This window comes from Bos javanicus, chromosome 16, assembly GCF_032452875.1.
Source record: "Bos javanicus breed banteng chromosome 16, ARS-OSU_banteng_1.0, whole genome shotgun sequence".
Classification (NCBI taxonomy): domain Eukaryota; kingdom Metazoa; phylum Chordata; class Mammalia; order Artiodactyla; family Bovidae; genus Bos; species Bos javanicus.
Genome location: NC_083883.1, coordinates 5,203,403 through 5,221,647, shown reverse-complemented (window position 1 = coordinate 5,221,647; position 18,245 = coordinate 5,203,403). Strand labels below are relative to the sequence as shown.

General features: G+C 50.3%; 1 protein-coding gene and 1 long non-coding RNA gene across 4 annotated transcripts; one reads left to right on the top strand and one right to left on the bottom strand.

Annotated features, from left to right (window-relative positions):
- Window positions 1-10,606: 10,606 nt before the first annotated feature.
- Window positions 10,607-14,505, top strand: IL10 (interleukin 10). Of its 2 annotated transcripts, XM_061382060.1 has the most exons (5): window positions 10,607-10,774; window positions 11,589-11,648; window positions 11,945-12,097; window positions 13,112-13,177; window positions 14,260-14,505. In XM_061382060.1, exons 1-5 carry the CDS (start codon window positions 10,607-10,609, stop codon window positions 14,350-14,352), a joined length of 540 nt encoding a protein of 179 aa, XP_061238044.1. In that variant the 3' UTR covers window positions 14,353-14,505. The 2 variants fall into 2 exon arrangements, with proteins under 2 accessions (XP_061238044.1, XP_061238043.1); XM_061382059.1 differs by lacking the exon at window positions 14,260-14,505 and having other exon boundaries at window positions 13,112-13,497.
- On the bottom strand, window positions 10,768-13,750 carry LOC133227517 (uncharacterized). 2 transcript variants are annotated; one of them, XR_009729857.1, is made up of 3 exons: window positions 13,664-13,750; window positions 11,990-13,125; window positions 10,768-11,751 (listed from the first exon to the last, which is right to left on the bottom strand). It is a non-coding gene; the product is annotated as an uncharacterized LOC133227517 (long non-coding RNA). The 2 variants fall into 2 exon arrangements; XR_009729856.1 differs by having other exon boundaries at window positions 13,615-13,702.
- Window positions 14,506-18,245: the final 3,740 nt, after the last annotated feature.

Sequence of the window (18,245 nt, the reverse complement as noted above, 5' to 3'; positions counted from 1 at the left end):
CTCCGAGACTCTGGCCTGGGCCAGCCACATCAAGGACACTGCTCCCTTGGCCACGGCCTGCTCCTGGCCAGCATCAGAAGGGCAGACATTTTACCTCCCAGGGCAGATAAGCTGAAAACGTAAAGGCCCTTCTGAGAGAGCCGAAGCGATCTCTAGGGCTTTCCAGTAATATTCTTTCCTCCCAGAGACAGTCATTGTGAGAAATCCACTTCCGGAAGGTGTTCACTTCCCTCCCACGCCCCCACCGCCCGCCCCAGGCCTCGCTCTTGAGGAAAAGGCAGCATCATGTCCTCCCCGACCAGCGGAGGCCTCTCTCATTTCCACTGCTCTCAGCATCTCTGACTCACAACGAAACTGCAACCTCAAGAAAGCTGGGGGCCAGGATTGCGAGAAGGAAACACAGGTGAACACGCAAAAGCTGCCCAAGGGAAAGGTTTTTGTTTCTCTTACAGAATGGCACTTCCAGAGCCGGGCAGCATCTCTGGAAAGGGCTGGAGGGGCCCCTTCTCGAGCTGACCTAGCGGATCTGGCGGGTGGGTGGGAAGGTTTGCATCATTGCCACCCATGCCAGCTAACTCCTGCCAGAGAGGGTAGCTGGGGCAGGGGAGGGACGTAGGAGCATCACAACATGCCTGAAAAGTACCCTAGGGAAACCATTCCGTCAAACCTCCCGCGCACCAACGCGGAAAGGAAAGTCGACAGATGGAAAGGCTAGGTCCAGGATTCACAATGGAAGCCAAGGCTGGAAGCCATCCTCTGGACACAAGCCAGAGCTCTTTCGACCATGGGGTTGACGTCTCTGCCCCCTATAACAGCCTCAGAACGCTGGGGTGAAGAACCTGTCTTGTTCCAAGACTTTCGGTCCATGAAGAGATACCTCCGGCTCTCGCAGGGGCACAGGCCCGCAGAAAAGCGTCAACAGCAACTCAGACGTACTGACTGCTTATCAAGGGCCAAGCGCTCACCTAGGTACTTGGTCCAACCGCTGTTTCACTTACTCCCTACAACAGCCCCACGGGTTTGGTCATCATCTCCAGCTGGAGACCCTGCAGCCCAGGGAAGTGTGGTGACCTGCCCAGGGTCACACCAATGCTAAAGAGCAGAGCTGGGTTGCAAATTCAGTCAGACTGGAGGGCCTACACATTTAACCACCACTGCCTCTTGCAAAGACCAGCCCAAAGGCAGGGCATATCAAGTGGTTTCCAGTAAGTGAACACTTGGACCCAGTGAGGGGGTGTGGTGGCAAGTGGGCAAGTTGGGTGCTTTGCTGTCAAAGAGCCGGCCTTGCTGTCAGAGGCATACGAGGCATGCCAGGCAAGGAAGCTTGACTGCAAGATTCTTAGCCATGCTTCCGTGAAACCAGTCCATCAACTACTTTATATCCAACCTCCTGCTTGAAGCATGTGACGAGGAACAGTCCTGAATTACCCAAAGGCCCGGCACAAAGAGATCCTGTTCAATTTTTTGAAAGAATGATGTTCTTAAGCATTGATGTGTGTAACCATAAAAGTATCAGGGCCTTGTTGGACTTCCTCAAATTTCTTTCATGGTTTAGTGAATATGTTACCATGAAATACACTTGAATGTTAAAGCGTATTAGGACTTCTTAGTCCAGCCCTGCTAAAAATTAAAAAAAAAAAAAAAAGAACCTCTTTCCACTCAGTCTGTAGAGTCTCCCATAGTCAGACGGCAAGCAGGGACCAAGTTTTAATTTGAGCACACCATGTCTGACCCAGTTCCTCAAAGGGTGCCTGCCTTTCAAAGTGATTTCTGAATTAACCAGATCAATCAAAGCCCTCTGCCTTTGTCTGCCACTCAATTGTGCAGTTGGTCTGAAGAGAATGGAAAGCAAATTGTATTGATTTGATCGAATGAATCCTGGCCCATTAGAATGGGAAATATTGGCTTTTATTTTCCAAGCTTTTCTGAAAACTGAGAAAGCCCAAGTCTAGCCAAAGAGAAAGCAGGGTTTTTAACAAACTGAAGAAAAGAGAGCAAGAGTGAGAGAAGAATTAAAAGTGGAAATGGAAAGTAGAGTCAAAAATAAGTCTGCAGTAGAGTCCCTCCCACCACCCAGCGCCCTGACTGCCCCCAGCCCTCGCAGCCTGATCCCGGGGCCCCAGCCCCTTGGCGAAGGGGATTCACAGTAACAGGTAGGGCACGGTGAAGCAGCCCCCAGACTCCTAGGGGTTCTGACTTGAAACCACAGGTGCACATGTGAGGCTCTGCCGCTTCCAGGACACACATGATGCTCAGAGGCGATGTCATGCTGAAGAACCGCACAGACTACTGGGAAACTCTGCGTGAAGGAGACAGCAGTGAAGCAATGGGCATCTCCCTTCTTGCTGCAGGTCAGGGGCCTCCGTGTAGGTCCTCTACTCCTTCCTCGGAGGCCAGGCTTTGATCACCCTCCTCCCGTTCATCCTCACACAGACATTTTTGTTAAATGTCTCAATTAAGGTTCAGCTCCTTAAGCCAGCAGCTCTCAAAGGCCGGTCCAAGGACAGTTTGTATGAGGACTTTTGTCTGCTAACTGTATAGTTCTATGAGGCTGGATTTTCTCCATATGCTTCCACCTCAAAAACCTATCACACTGGGTTGGCTGTAGGAGCAGATGTCAGAGTGTAAGTTTTTCTATTAAACCAGGTATGCAAAGAGCTTTGCGACAGTGTCAGAACAGTACACTCCTCTCACTGAATGTGTTCTGACTTAGAAAACAGTTATTTTTCATTAAAAATATGCTATTTATTTTAACATGTAGTGGGTTTTTATTGTTTTTCTTTAGAATGCCATACATGGACTTTTTAAAAAATTTCTTAGTTTTTTTTTCTACCATGATCAATATCAATAGACATAATCTAACAAAGTAAAAGCTCTTTGAGGTCTTCAATACTTTTTAAGAAGGTAAAGCAGTCCTGAATCCAAATAGTTTGAGAAGAGTTGACTAAGGGAATCCAGGACCACACTGAACATGGTGACCCACTCCCACTCCCTGCTCTGGAGAATGGACCACCTCGGGCTGGCGTGTAAATGACACATTCACAGTAGAAGTGATGCAGGTCCAGGACGGAGGGAGCGGCCAGCTTGTCCTGTGTTAGTGCGGCCGTGCACCTAAGCACACATGCAGTGGGGTTGAGGATTTAGAGTTGGGGTCCATCTTACAGATGAAGGTCGGAGCAGGCAAGCTGAAGGCAGGCCCTCAGCTCTCTTAAATAGGGTCCATGAAGAAGACTATGCTTCAAGGGTGCCAGGGCAGGAGGGTGAGCCAAACTATTCTTTTATGTCACTGCAGTCACATCTTAAAGACAATATACAGAAGAAACTCCTTTCTGTTTGCAAATACTCAAGGGCCTGAAATATTTCCCTAAAAGAAAAATATCTAAGCAACTCTCACCCCCATCTCCAGCTCCTAAGCATAAGGGCTATGCGCCCTGCAAGTGCATAATAGAGTTATCACTGTTTTATGGAGGAAACGCTTATTTTCACAGACTTCTCGCTTCTGCTCATCACTGCTGCTCACATCTTAGACAACTCCCCCCGGCCATTGGTGCTGACCATGAAAACTCAGTGATATAACACTCATGTCAGTCAAGGAATTAAGTACTGATTTGAGAAGAAGAATGCAAAAGGAATCGAGTTCTGATTTCGCCTTTGTTATTAACTACCTCTAGTGCCTGCTTCCCGGGTGGCACTGGTAGTAAAGAACCCGGCTGCCAGTGCAGAAGACATAAGAGCTCCAAGTTCCATCTGTGCGTTGGGAAGATCCCCTGGAGGAGGGCATGGCAACCCACTCCAGTATTCTTGCCTGGAGAATCCCGTGGACAGGGGAGCCTGGTGGGCTACAGTCCATGGGGTCGCAAAGAGTTGGACACGACTGAAGCGACTTAGCATGCACGCATGCAGTGCCTGGGAAAGTCACTTTCTTTTCTAGGCCTCAGTTTGCCCACCTGTAAAATGAAGAACGTGGATTTTGTTGCTGTTGTTGTTTGGTCACTAAGCCCTGTCCGGCTCTTTTGTGACCCCATGGACCATAGCCTGTTAGGCTACTTTCACCCTCTACTTTATGTGAGATAGTAGTCAAATGTAGCCACTTACAGCCACAAAGAGTTCAGGAGGCACACGCTCCATCATGCTCCATCATCGACAATATTTAGTGAGAGCCTTGGATGTGCCTGGAATTGTTTTGAGTACGAGGCAAACAGCAATAATCAAAAATAGACATGCACCCTGCCCCTGCGGAGGGCTGTCCAATGGAAGAGATAGAGATCAAGCAGGTGACCACGTAGCCATGCGAGTAATTACAAGCTGGCATCAGTACTACAGAGAAAAGGAGCAAGGTGTCCTGAGACACACCCAGGTGGCTCAACCTTTTCAGGGGAATAAGGAAAAACTCATGTGACAAAGTAAGCTCTAAGCTGAGAACTGAAGGATAAAGAGAAGGGAATCCCCTCTCTTTAATCTCTTTCCATCCAGAAAAGGGAGACTACATGCGCAAAGGCCCTGTAGTAGAATAGAGAGCACAGATCATTTGAAAAAAAATAAAAGAGGAAAGCCAGTAAGGCTGGGATGCACAGAGAAGTGGACAGTGCTGGAAGGTGAGGCAGAAGGAACACTCAGGGTCAAAGGATGCAGGGGGCTGTAAACAGCATTAAGAACACAGGTCCTTATTTTACCCAGGAAGGGAAAGTGGCACGTCATTGAAGGGTTTAAGCAAGGGGAGAGTCATGATCAGAGTGGTGTTTTGAAAATAATCCCTTGGGCTACAAAGAAGAAAACAGTTTGGAAAACAGATATTAGAATATCAACCAGGCACTTGTTTGGAGCCCAGGAGAGATAAGATGTTAGCTTGAACCAGACAGTCGCTGCTGCTGCTGATGCAAATAGAGAGAAGTTAGAAGATTAGAAAGATGTTTGTGGGGACTTTCCTGGTGGGCCAGGGGTTAAGAATCCAATGCAGGGGGTGTGGGTTTGATCCCTGGTTGGGAAACTGAGATCTCACACACCACAGGGCAACTAAGCCTGCATACTGCAAGGAAGAACCAGGGCAGCTTAAGCTTAAGAAGGAAAAAAAAAAGGATGTTTGTGAAGAAAATTCTGCAAGACCTTGTAATAGATTGGACATAGGTTATTAAGAGAGAGAGAGGAACCAACAAGTTATTTCTAGGCGTCCAGCATGTATGTTATGTTAGATGGTGGTCCCCTTCCTGAGTGAGGGCACCATGTCACTGGATGAAGCTGAGATGAAGCTATGTATTTAGTCTCTGATAAAAATGGGCCCCATCATCCTGGGTCCCAGCGTAAAACGAAAATGTTCTACAGTTGTTAAGAATTTCAAGACAGTGACAACAGAGCAAAGCACGGGCCCCTCAGTGACCACACAAGTCACGTGACTTGCTCAGACACAAGCAAAGTTTGGGGTGTCAGCCATTCAGGGGAATTTGACTAAACTGAATCCCACCAGAGGGACAGCCTGGGAGCTGAAGGGAGCCATCTGTGCCCCCGGCTCAGGAACCCACTCGTTACTCCAGGTGGTCATGCAGACTGAGCAGAGACAGCTGTATTCTCTGGGTGGCAGGGTCTCCAACACCTTGTGTCCTGGCCCCTGCAGCCAAATTTCTCACGTGAGAAATTACAGAACAGGGTGTCCGTCCCCTAAGGAAAATCCAAGTTGCTTGATTTGGCGCCATCGTTGCACAAAGGGGAATTCCACGTTGGCTGTCCAAAGATCAGCCCTTCCGCTGTGGTTTGCAGCGTCTGCCGGCCTAGGTCCTCGGAAGGGCGCCCACTCCAGTTTGCATAACCCTCACTAGATTCAGCCAAGGGGCCAGCCCCAACTGGGGCTCCTTTTAAAGCTCTGACCCACAAGGTCTTTATTCTGAAGCACCTCAACCACAAGGTCAAAGTCACAGGCAGAACCCTGTCTCCTTGAGCCCTCCCACCCCCACCCCCGCGGCTGCACGTAGAGGGTGTGATGCCATAGTCTGCGCTCTGGACCAGGCCTGTTGCCGCACAGCCCCTGAGGAACCAACGGTTCAGGGAGCCAAGGGGGGTTATTCAAGGGAATACTAGAAATTTCACGCTGGGGAAACTGTGGTACGTTCTAGATGTCCTGAAGAAGAAGAAATGAAACTCCGTTATCAGCCTTGAAGTAATAGCTGCAATGAGCAAGCAGGAGCCAAGCCCTGAGGGGTTCGTTGTGGAGGTCGTCAGCCCCCTGGTTCCAGGTGGGCACCCTCGCACTTGCCTGCTTTCATCACTGACCTGCCTGCTACTGTCGTGGTGACCCTGTTGACAGGCACACTGGCTGAACCCTGAGTCCAGCAAGCCAAGATTCCACAGGGCAGGCCCACGTACCTCCCCATCTTTTTTCCACCCTTGGGACAGAATTGTTGCAAGGCACAGGGCAATTCTACCAAGAAGGTTGTCCTTTTGCTGAGCATGAGGGTGGCCACGAGGTGATTCCTTGTAAGCCCTTGTACAGTCTAGACTGCACTCTCCAAAATCTATCCACACTTTGTCTGCCTAGAGTCCTCCGTAGCTAAAGTGGTGAAATGCATCAGTGGAACATTCCAGAAAAATCATTAGGGCCTTTGGTCTCTACATATGTCCCTCATCCCTGGCATCTTAAAATAACACGTAGGAAAGCAAGACGGCAGAAAAGGCTGGTTCTGTTGACATTTGGGTGCTGCGCTAGCTTTGGACAACCTGCCTCTGAACTTCTTGTCACTGGAGACCAAAAAATAATATCCCTTTCCTTTTAAAGCCCTGGTGAGTCAGGCTGTCTTTCCTTTGTAGCTGAATACTGACATTAGGGAATATTTTGGAGCAGGGGGAGAAGAAAGAGGCATTTCCCCTCCCACACGTTCCTCTAATTTCCCAGTTAGTCTGCACGGGAAAAGATTCGCTTAAATTCTATCTCATGAGCACACATCAGACATCTGCCGTGAGTCTAGACTGGAGAGGTGACCGGGCTCAGGTCATTTGCTCTCAAGGAGCCCACAGGCTAACAAGCGGCATCTGTGTTGTCTTGAGAGCCACAGGCCGAATGTGTCCAGACTGATGCACCGTCCATCCGCAGGGATCTGCTCACTCGTTTCCTCCCCTGCTCGGGCTCTTCTCTGGGCTGGAAAGGCCAGCCCAAATCGAACATACAGACTGCTGACATTTATTTATGTCTCATCTATGTGACCCTGTGAGTTTGGGACTTTTCGAAGTGGATTGTAATGACTTTTCAGATGAATGATACCTTCACGGTCTTGAGACACAGGTGTCATCTTTGTTTACTGTTTGGTCAACATATAAGCAGGGGATCTTAACTTTTCCCAAAATGTGCATACCTCTTCTCGTATAACATCTTGACACATCGGTTCTGTGAGATATATGGATAGGGAAGATCTTGTTGTCTCCATTTGTTAATTAAGTGATTGCATCAAGGAGATTGCCTAAATGGTCTCTGACCATTCAGATTGTGAAAATTTTGAGAGGAGAGAGGACAACGGTTTCAAATCAGTGGAGGAAGATCAACAATTCAACAAATGACTTGAAGTGATTGGCTGCTGCTGCTAAGTCGCTTCAGTCATGTCCGACTCTGTGCGACCCCATAGATGGCAGCCCACCAGGCTCTGCGACCCCTGGGATTCTCCAGGCAAGAACACTGGAGTGGGTTGCCATTTCCTTCTCCAATGCATGAAAGTGAAAAGTGAAAGTGAAGTCGCTCAGTCGTGTCCGACCCTCAGCGACCCCATGGACTGCAGCCCACCAGGCTCCTCCATCCATGGGATTTTCCAGGCAAGAGTACTAGAGTGGGGTGCCATTGCCTTCTCCGGAAGTAACTGGCAACACGTTCCAAAACAAAGAAGCCAGAAGCTAAGCCTCACCCTACCTGATGTGTTATAGAAGAAAGAAAGATAGAAATGGCTCTTTCCTCCTCCTTTCACCTACCATTGCATGCACGTGTGCGTGTCCATGTCTGTGTGAGTGTGTCTTTAATATTTGAAATTATAAGAAGAAAGTGGAAGACACTCAGCATACCTTCCTGAGTTGCTGTCCCTGTTTCTCTGAGTGCTTGCCTGTGTCTAGACCTGCCCAGGTCCAGGCTTCTCCAGCCCCGTTCCGGGCTCACAGGATACTCTCCTATGCCCATTCCGACACAGGAAAAAGGAAGCTATGTGCCTAGCACATTCCAGAGGCCAGACCCTGTACTCGGCACCAGGTATATAGGATAATGAAACAGCGCCAGGTCTCAGAGAGCTCACACTGTCTAGCAGAGGCAGTGGGGTACATGGATGATAGCAGCGGTTGTTGTCAATTGAGTAGCGTAGAGGGGCACAGGGCACGGTGGCAAACTGGGTAAGAGGCGGTCTGCACCACCTGGGTCCAGAAGTAGGGCCTCTGGCCTGAGGGATCTGCCAGGCTGAGTCTGCACCCAGAACACCCATCTCAGAGAAAGGTTAGCCCTGTGGACTAAAGCAAACACAACCCAGAAAACCCAGGAGCCAAGAGGTGAGGGGCAGGGCAGAAGGGATGCAAAACCCAGCCCCTGACCCCTTCGCTGTGTTTCCTCGTGGCCAAAGTCAGAACTCTTAGCTAAGCCCAGTGTAAATATGGCAGGAGCAGCAATTCCTGAGTCAGTTCTACACCTGTATAATTTTTTAATTTTATTAAAGCATTAGTCAATGTATAATGTGTTAATTTATGCTTCAGTTATACATATATATATATATATATTCTTATTCATTCTCTTTTCCATTATGTTTTATCATTGGATATGGAATATAGTTTCATGCCTATTTCTAAAACTTCTTTCTCCCTTCATGAGTCTTGGATTTCTGCCTTCACATTCCCCAAGGGGTGGGAAGTGAGGCTACAGCCCGCTGCTCCTGCCCCACGAGGTACAGCGTGGGCCTGGACCCTCTTCCTCCTTCCTGCCCCCGCCTACTCACAACAGCCCCAGTATATCCACCCTCCTTGTCTGGTGCAGTGAGCTTCTTTAATGGGGAAGGCTCAGAACCCAGGGCCACCAATGCTGATGCAGGAAGGCAAGGAAATAACAGAAACACTGGAGACACCCTACGTCTGGATCCACGAGTTACCTCCCCGATCCCCTGCCCATGTGAAGCCCAAAGGCCCTCCAGCAGGCAGGAGGCAGGTACTGCTGCACCCTCGGGATGGACAGAAAACAGGCAGAGGAGGGTCAAGTGACTTGCCCGGGTTTAAAGCATGACGGAGCCCAGGCCTCCTGGCCCCTGGATCGGAGTTCTTCACAGGAGAGGCGGGGAGAAGCTCCTGCAGAAGGAGTCAAGGCACAGTCTCCACCCTTTCCTTCTAGTGGTAAGGCAACATTCCTCACTACATCTGGCTTACTCCACCCCTGCACACACGCGTGCACACACACACACACACACACACACACACGAATGTGCAAATCCAAAGAAAGACAACTAACGTTTCTTTGGAAGGAGAAGGGTAGGGAAGAGGGGAGAAAGAGGCCTCATATCCAGCCTCCATAGAATCTCAACTTATTTTCCTTGTTACTTCTGCTTCTTTCTCCCCAAGTGTGAGTCTCCAGCCAAAGCAGTTCACAACCCAGAAGAAACCTAATGCCTCTTTAATCCAAAATTTCCATTCTGCACCCTGGGGCCAGTGTAGAGTAGGGAATAGTTGGCCTGAATGTCGGGCAGACCTCAGTGCAGATTCTGGCTCCCTCCCTCGGCGCCCATGCACAGGGTACCTGACACCTCTGTGTCTCGGCTGGTTCACTGTGCAGTGGCGGGGAGGTCCCGGTGACTGGCAGGCACAGCTTCCAGTGAGCATGGACTATGCCTCCTAACACCCCCTGAGGATGGGGCAGCGGAGGGGGTTAGAGGCATAGATCTGAGAGTCTAAATGAACCCAGGGCTAGGGAAGGAATCTGGAGCACACCCCATGCCCCTGACTGTCCTCTGGGAAGCTGGCCACTTTGAGGAGTAATCCTGGAACATAAAAAAACCAGAAGGCAGCTTTGAGGACATTTAGCTCACATCTTTGTTTTCTTCTGGGGAAACTGAGGCCTGAAGAGTTGAGGTAACTTCCCAACCCAGCAAGAAGCCCTGAATATCAACGCAGGTTGAGGAGTTGATATTATTTCTTAATCACATTGTATTCTGGAATGGCCAATTTGCCCTCGTCACTGTGATCTAGAGACACGTGAATGGAACCCACAACTGTGGGTCCCTGCGTACAGAGCAGCTGTTCACCCCAGGAAATCAACTTTTTTTTTTTAATTAAGAGAAGTTGAACATTATTTTTAAAGAGAGAGAGAGGTAGTTTCTCCTAAAAATAGCCATATGCAGAAGTTCATTTTTCACCCATCTCTTTTGCTTACGATGCAATATTTAAAAACTTTTGAGTAAGAGGTTCACCAAATGCAAAGCTGGAGAGGTCTAGGGAAGGGAGGGGCAAAGAAACCTTTGCCAGGAAATCTGTGAGTGACACTGTGGCTTTTTGTGAATGGGAGGCCTCACACAATATAAAAGGGGGCACAGTAGGTGAAGGTCTACACAACAGGGGCTTGCTCTTGCAAAACCAAACCACAAGTCCGACTCAACGAAGAAGACAGAGCTCCGCCATGCCCAGCAGCTCAGCCCTGCTCTGTTGCCTGGTCTTCCTGGCTGGGGTGGCAGCCAGCCGAGATGCGAGCACCCTGTCTGACAGCAGCTGTATCCACTTGCCAACCAGCCTGCCCCACATGCTGCGGGAGCTCCGAGCTGCCTTCAGCAGGGTGAAGACTTTCTTTGTGAGTATAAAGCCCTCCTGTCCTTCATTTCTCCCTTAGGACCGCAGGAAGAGCCATTCTGCAGGCACTCACAAGAGCCTCCTTTTCACTCACCTCCACCCTCAGCACCCATTCCCCTCAAAGCTGAAATTCTTAAGAGTCCCTGGTCAAACTGTGGGTTCAGTGAGTTAATCTGAGCTCTGGTGATGTAGCAGATTGTGCAAGAAAAGTTGTCTTTAAAAATGTAAAGGCACATCTAGCCTATGCTAGAAAATCTGTAAAGGATTCCTCTGGAGCTCAATACCTCATTGGCTGGGAGAGATCTGATTGAAGGTGAAGATGTTCCCAAAACCCCGTGGCAGGGATACAAAAGTTGCCTCAGCTTGGAGGGCTTCCAGAACCTGAATGACAGATGGGTTGGAGGTAGCACATACAGGGGGAGACCTGTAGGAGAAGATGCTTGCCACTCCCAGAGAACGGTCAGCGCTGCAGCTGGAGACAGCAAAGCAGAGGGTGCTGAGGGGTTGGGAATGGGGGTCCCTGCACACGTGACGCAGCTCTACAGAAAGAAGACTGGGACCCAGGCAGGCTTCTGCCTTGCCTTCAAAATCAGCCAGGTTTTTAAAAGAACTTGATCCCCGGAGGAAGGACCTGGTTTAACTAAGGGCTTCAGCGCTGCTGAATGTCCTGTTTCAAAACCTCTCCTTTCCCTTTTGGAGACAGGGCTGTGTTGATTAAAAATCAAAAAGTCTCTCAATAAAAGGATATCAGAAAGACAGTCCTTCTCAGTATTGCTCCAAACCTTGGGTTCATTCTCCTTCTGTTCTTCTTGCAGCAAATGAAGGACCACCTGCACAGCTTACTGTTGACCCAGTCTCTGCTGGATGACTTTAAGGTGAGGGCTTGGGTGAGTGCGTTTGGCGGGGGCAAGGAGCTTGCGGTGTGCCCAAGGGAGACTCTGCTTCTTTGCCTGCAGGGAGCTGGGTCTGCTTCCTTCACTTCAAAAAAAGGAGAAGTGGGAAGATCTTAACTCAGCACATAGCCAGAGGGAGGCAGGGGGTTGGGTGTTGCCAAGGGCTCCGTTCCAGGGGGAGGTGGCCACTGAACAAGGTCCTTGGGGAACAGAGCCGTCCTCTCAGGCAGTGTAGCCCTTCCTCCCGGGTCACCACCCGCCTTGGTTTCCGCCCTCAGGGTTACCTGGGTTGCCAAGCCTTGTCGGAAATGATCCAGTTTTACCTGGAAGAGGTGATGCCAAAGGCTGAGAACCACGGGCCTGACATCAAGGAGCACGTGAACTCGCTGGGGGAGAAGCTGAAGACCCTCCGGCTGCGGCTGCGGCGCTGTGTGAGTAGCAGGCCAGCTCTGACTCCTCTGGGCTCATGCTGAGACCTCCTCTTCAAGCTCTGCTCTCGCCCAGAGACCCCGGGACACCAGCCCTCGGGGCTCCTGCCCCTCCGGAACCCCAGGCCTGGCTCGGCTGTTTCTGAGCCGCGGGTGGGGGTGGTTGCTGAGTGCTTACATGTGAAGATTTGCAATAGCTTTCCTGTTATTTGTGAGTCATTTGTGGGTTATTAGCAGTCCCCGGCCTCGACGTGAAAGGGGCCCAGAGCTTCAGCCAGGGCTCCCTTGTCCCTGGGGACAGAGGCCCTGGGCCCCACGGGAGCAGGCAGAGGCAGAGGGCCTGGGAGAGGGAAGGCCCCTTCCTCTTCTTCTCGACCTTTTGAAAGCAGAGCTTCAGGTGGGGCCCAGCTGACTGCCAGGACTGTCCTGGCATTTTAGAAGAGCCAGGGGGATCCTTGGTCCCAGGCTAGTGTCTGCGAATAATCCCCCAGGATTACTGATCCCTCCAACTGCAATGATACCCTCCCCACCAGTTTCCTCTGCTCCCTCGCCGATGTTGAGAAATCAGTTGGGCTGTATTTGCAGGACAGCGCTAGGCAAGGGGGTTGGCTGGCAGGGCTGACCCTGTGTCTCTGCTCTGCGGGGCACTTAGAAATGGTCCTTGTGGCTGGGACCAAGGAGGGGGACAGGCCAGAAGCAGGACAGGATGGAAGAAGGGCTGGCTCAGCAGTCTGGTTGGCACTGGGATGCGCCCGGAAGGAAACTCCAAGACAGAGGTGTTGATGCAGCCTTGTTAATGGTGGGGAGGAGCTCCTAGAGACACACATGCCGCCTGGCCCCTGCCTTGCTGTGCTTCCTCTCTGCCTGGTGGGGAAGGGTGCCCAGGCTCAGTCCTCCCCGAGATGCAGGGTGGGCCTTCAAGATGAGCTGGCCTCCTCCTGCTCCCAGGCTGTCTCCCAAGCACGGTGCACCTGGGACCAGCCACCAATGTTGCTCATACTCTCTCCTTTTCCACAGCATCGCTTTCTGCCCTGCGAAAACAAGAGCAAGGCGGTGGAGAAGGTGAAGAGAGTCTTCAGTGAGGTGAGGCTGGGCTGCTGGCAGGGAGGGCCTGAGGACCGTGACCTCCATCCACTCTCGAAGGGGCGGAGGTGGGCAGGTGCTCAGCAGGCCCTGAACTTTGCTCGGAGGGAGTGTGGGAACCCGGCAAGTGGGGTGACCTCTTCATCCAGTGAGGGGCCGCCACCTCAGTTATATTTGTTTTCTGTGAAGTGTCTTTGGGGGTTTCTAAATGACTGCTCCCTGCCTTCGCAGGCCTGCCGGTTGGGCCGGCCCGCCAGCTGTGAACACAGCGAGCGGGGTGCTGGGGAGAGTGACAGAGGAAACAGAAAGTAGCTTGTTGGGATCCAGTCTGAAGCCGCACGTGCAGGAAGCTGACACGTGAACGTGCACTTACAAACACACCCAGGGGCGCAGCCTGAGCACCCCGAGCCCAGAGCAGGAAGCAGAGCTCTCCTTACCTGACTTGACCCCTCTCTTTCCACCCGCCAGCCTTACCACACAAGGCACCTGAGAATCTCAGCTCTCAAACGAAGTGGCCTTTCTCACTTCCAGCTGTCCATGAGCTCTTCTACCCCATTTTCCAGAAGCCGCGGAACCTATGTCCTCCTCGTGGGTGGGGGACAGACCCTGGGCAGGTTCCAGTATCAGGGGCCATGAACCTCCCTGCAGTAGGTCAGAGCAGCGGGGCTGGGCCTGCTCACTCCACGGGTGGGGGAACATAAACAGGAACAAGGCTACCTCTCTCTCTCTCTCTCTCTCTCATTGTCTTTCTTTCAAAGTGGTTCCGCTAATGTGTTTTCATCAGATATTGAATAAGCGTCACGTGAGCACATGACGTTTAAAATTGCTGGAAAAGCACCGTTCGAAAAACCACACTTTGCAAAGTGAATGTTCCTCTTGCTGCCCACCGGGCAAGGTCCAGGGCAACGCATAGCCTTTGCTGACAGTCCGGCATCTCTCCAGATGCCCAGAGTCTGTCCTTCATCTCCCAATGCAAGCAAGCTAGTGCAGCCTCTGGGCCCAGGGTCATGACCTTCCCAGCAGGGACCCACTCACTTGCTCAGAGGGAGTTTTCACTGAACACGTCTTGTCTCCCCACACAGCTCCAAGAGAGGGGTGTCTACAAAGCCATGAGTGAGTTTGACATCTTCATCAACTATATAGAAACCTACATGACAATGAAGATGCAAAAGTGAAGCATTCTAGGGAAGAAGACCTCCAGGATGGTGACTCTACTAGACTCCATGACGTAAACGGAAGACCTCTGAAATCCAATCCAGGGTTCTGGGAGAGCAGAGCCAGCTCCCTGGAGACCTGTACTGTGCCTCTCCCCTAGAGTATTTATTACCTCTGATACCTCAGCTCCCACATATATTTATTTACTGAGCTTCTCTGTGAGCTATTTAGGAAGAAGCCGAATATTATACTTTTTTTTTCAATATTTATTAATTTCACCTGTGTTTAAGCTGTTTCCATAGGGTGATACCCTATGGTATTTTAGTGTTTAAAAAGAAATTGTAAGTTATATAAAGAAATGTTCCTTGTGGAGCCAATTGCAGTTTCCATTCCAAGCCTAACCATGCTTGCCAGCTGTTGGGCTGTTTTCCCTGACCGCCCTCTAATTTCGCTTGTCCCTGGACCCACCTGGGTCCCTGGGCTCCCCGAGTGTTATCGAGACTCTTACGCTCTTAGGAAGAGAAACCAGGGAGCCGCTTTGACGATTAATAGTCCAGTGGCTCTGAGGGATTCCCCTGACCTCATTCCCCAACCACTTCATTCTTGAAAGCTGTGGTCAGCTTGTTATTTATAACAACCTAAAATTGGTTCTAATAGAACTCAGTTTGAACTAGAAGCAACTCAATTCCTCTGGGAATGTTACATTGTTTGTCTGTCTTCATAGCAGATTTTAATTTTGAATAAATAAATGAGTCATTAAAACCATGTTATGGTGTTGGTTGACTTCTGTCTGGCTAAAAATGTTCCCTTAAAGTTTCCAAGATAGAGGGAAGTGGATGAATGGATTCTGCATTCCAGGGAAAGAAAGCTGGATACCACCTCCCAGAAAAGGGAAGCCTCCAAACCTGATCGGGGGAAAAGCGGTCACCCCTTCAAATGCCAAGAGCGAAGGCCACCATCGTCTTCCCACAGACTCAATCCTTTAAAGAATGATCCTTCAGGATCGTGCTAATTTTCAAGGCTAAGGATGAGGTTCTGTACATACCAAAATTGAAAATCTAGGCCGAGGAACTTTTCTGGCGTTTTGGTTTGGGGGTTTTGGTGGAGTTTTGTTCGTCTTGTTTTTTGTTATTCTTGTCTGCTTCTTCAAGCCCCAAAGTGCCAGGGGTGAATATTAATTTGCCCGGGTTACTGCAAGGATTGAGATGAAGGGCTAGCGTCTCCGGACCCTAGGAGACGGTCCTAGTGCACACAGTTGGCTGTCACTGGTATTCACACCGAAAATCTACCAAATTCTCCTTGAGCTGAGCTCAGAGGCCACAGGCTGGACCCAGTAGGGTGGAATACAAGCAAGGCGGCCCAAGGACTCAAGCTGCCGCGTTTCTGCTCTCTCCATGAGCTGCCAGACAAACCTGAGATCGGCTTCAGACTGCGGTCTGCTGGGAGGGGCATGGTGGCTGGGGAAGCCCTGCTCAAAGCCCCATGACTCGAGGCAGAGAGGGGAAAGAAGGGCTGAGGAACCCCAACCCCCCTCACCCTCTGCTCAGGCAGCCCTGGTTGGAGGAGGGTGGGAGCCGAGCGGCTGTGGTCAGTTTTTCAGTAAAACCTGACTCACTCCGGTTAAAGTAACCATAGGAAGGAAGTGGGAAGCATCAAAGCTGAAATTCTGAGATGAAAGGTTAGGGTTGAGAACGGAGGCTAGCATTAAAGAGAATAAAATAGTGTCATTTGCAGCAACGTGGATGGACCTAGAAATTGTCATACCGAGTGAAGTAAGTCAGACAGAGAAAGGGAAATAGCTCATGACAATTCTTATATGCAGAATCTAAAAAGAAATGACACAAATGAGCATATTTACAAAACAGAAACAGTCCCACAGACTGAGAGAATGAACCTACGCTTACCAGTGGGGAAGAATGGGGGGAAGGGATAGTTAGGGAGTTTGGCCTGGATGTGTACACACTGCCAAGCAGCAAGGACCTCCTGTGCAGCACAGGGAACTCCGCTCACTGTTCAGTGCCAGCCTGGACAGGAGGGGAGTTTGGGGGAGAATGGATACGAGTGCATGTATGGCTGAGTCACTTCAGTCACCTGGAATTATCACAATATTGTTACTCAGCTATGCGACGATTCTAAATCACTTCAGTCGCATCCAACTCTCTGCGACCCCGTGGACTGTAGCCTGCCAGGCTCCTCTGTCCATGGGCTTCTCTAGGCAAGAATACTGGAGTGGGTTGTCCTGCCCTCCTCCAGGGGATCTTCCCCACCCCGGGATCAAACCTGCCTCTCTTAGGTCTCCAGCATTGGCAGGCAGGTTCTTTATGACTAGCGCCATCTGGGAATCCCTAATCAGCTATACTCCGCTATAAAATAAAAAGTTAAAAAACAAAAAAGAATGGAGGCTAGCAGAAGACAATGAAAGAGGGAGGAAGGCTCTCTATATTGAGAGGGAGAAGAAGCCACGAGCCCCTCTGCTGGGATAGTTCAGGTGGTCGGGCTCACTGACAGGTAATGCACTCTAACTTTGGTTTGAGGTTGACACCTCACGTGAGGGAAGTGGGCATCTGAAATCTCACCTAGAAAGAAACTCACCTAGAGAACCCACACTGCTGATAACATGCTGTCAAAAACTGACTTCTTGAGCACTTCTTTTGAGCCAATCCGTTCTCGGCATGCACAATGTGCACCAGTTACACTTGATGATATTTTGTTGCTGTTTTCTGTAAGAAGAAACTGATGCTCAAAGTGTTGTTCGGGCTGGGCCACATGAGTGATGTGGAGAACGGACCTATGAGAACAGCAGCACGAAACGCCTTTCCCTTGGTACCAATTACCTATCACTGCACCCCCTGCCCCCACAAGTATAGCAGCTCAGAACAACAAACGTCTGTGATTTCACAGTTTCTATAGGTCAGGAATCTTGGGACAGCAAGGGTCTCGAAGGAGGCTGTAGTCAAAACGACAGCTGGGGAAGCAGTCACTGGAAGTCTTGACTGGATCTGGACAATCACATGCCCAACAGCACACTCACAGGGCTGTTGGCAAGTAGCCTCAGCGCATCACTGACCGCTGGCAGGTGGCCTTGGCTTCCTGCCACATGAGCCGCTGCACACAGCTTCCTGAGCATCTTCACGACACGGCAGCTGTCTGCCTGAGCCAATGATCCAAGTAGGGGGGTGGGGGGCGGTCACGGTATACTTTTGACCTAACCTCAGAAATCGCATACCATCACTTCTGCCACATTCCATTTGTTAGAAGCACATCATTAAGGATATTCCAGGGGGGAGGACTCAGATTCCACCTTTGGAAGGACAGAGCATCGGCAAATCTGTGGACATGTTTTAAAACTACTACACCTTTCTAAGAATTTAGAGGGAATTGCTTTGAACCATCCATCAGGCTTCTGGATTGTCAAGGGGAAGGAGGAGATTTGGATAGATATCAGAGTGCGTGGATAAGTCATCATCAAGGATCCTGTCCTCTTTGGTCCTCTCTTACGCTGCTGCTGCCAAGTCGCTTCAGTCGTGTCCGACTCTGTGCGACCCCATAGACAGCAGCCCACCAGGCTCCCCCGTCCCTGGGATTCTCCAGGCAAGAACACTGGAATGGGTTGCCATTTCCTTCTCCAATGCATGAAAGTGAAAAAATAAAGTGAAGTCACTCAGTCGTGTCTGACTCCTAGCAACCCCATGGACTGCAGCCCACCAGGCCCTTCCGTCCATGGGATTTTCCAGGCAAGAGTACTAGAGTGGGGTGCCATTGCCTTCTCCAGTCCTCTCTTATAGGTTCAATCTAATATTATTACTTCTCTGAGCCTCAGCGTCTCATCTGGAAAATGAGCAAAACTTGTTTTCCAGGTGTTGTGAACTGAATGTGTTGCCTCAAAATGTATGTGTTAAAACCCTAATCCCCA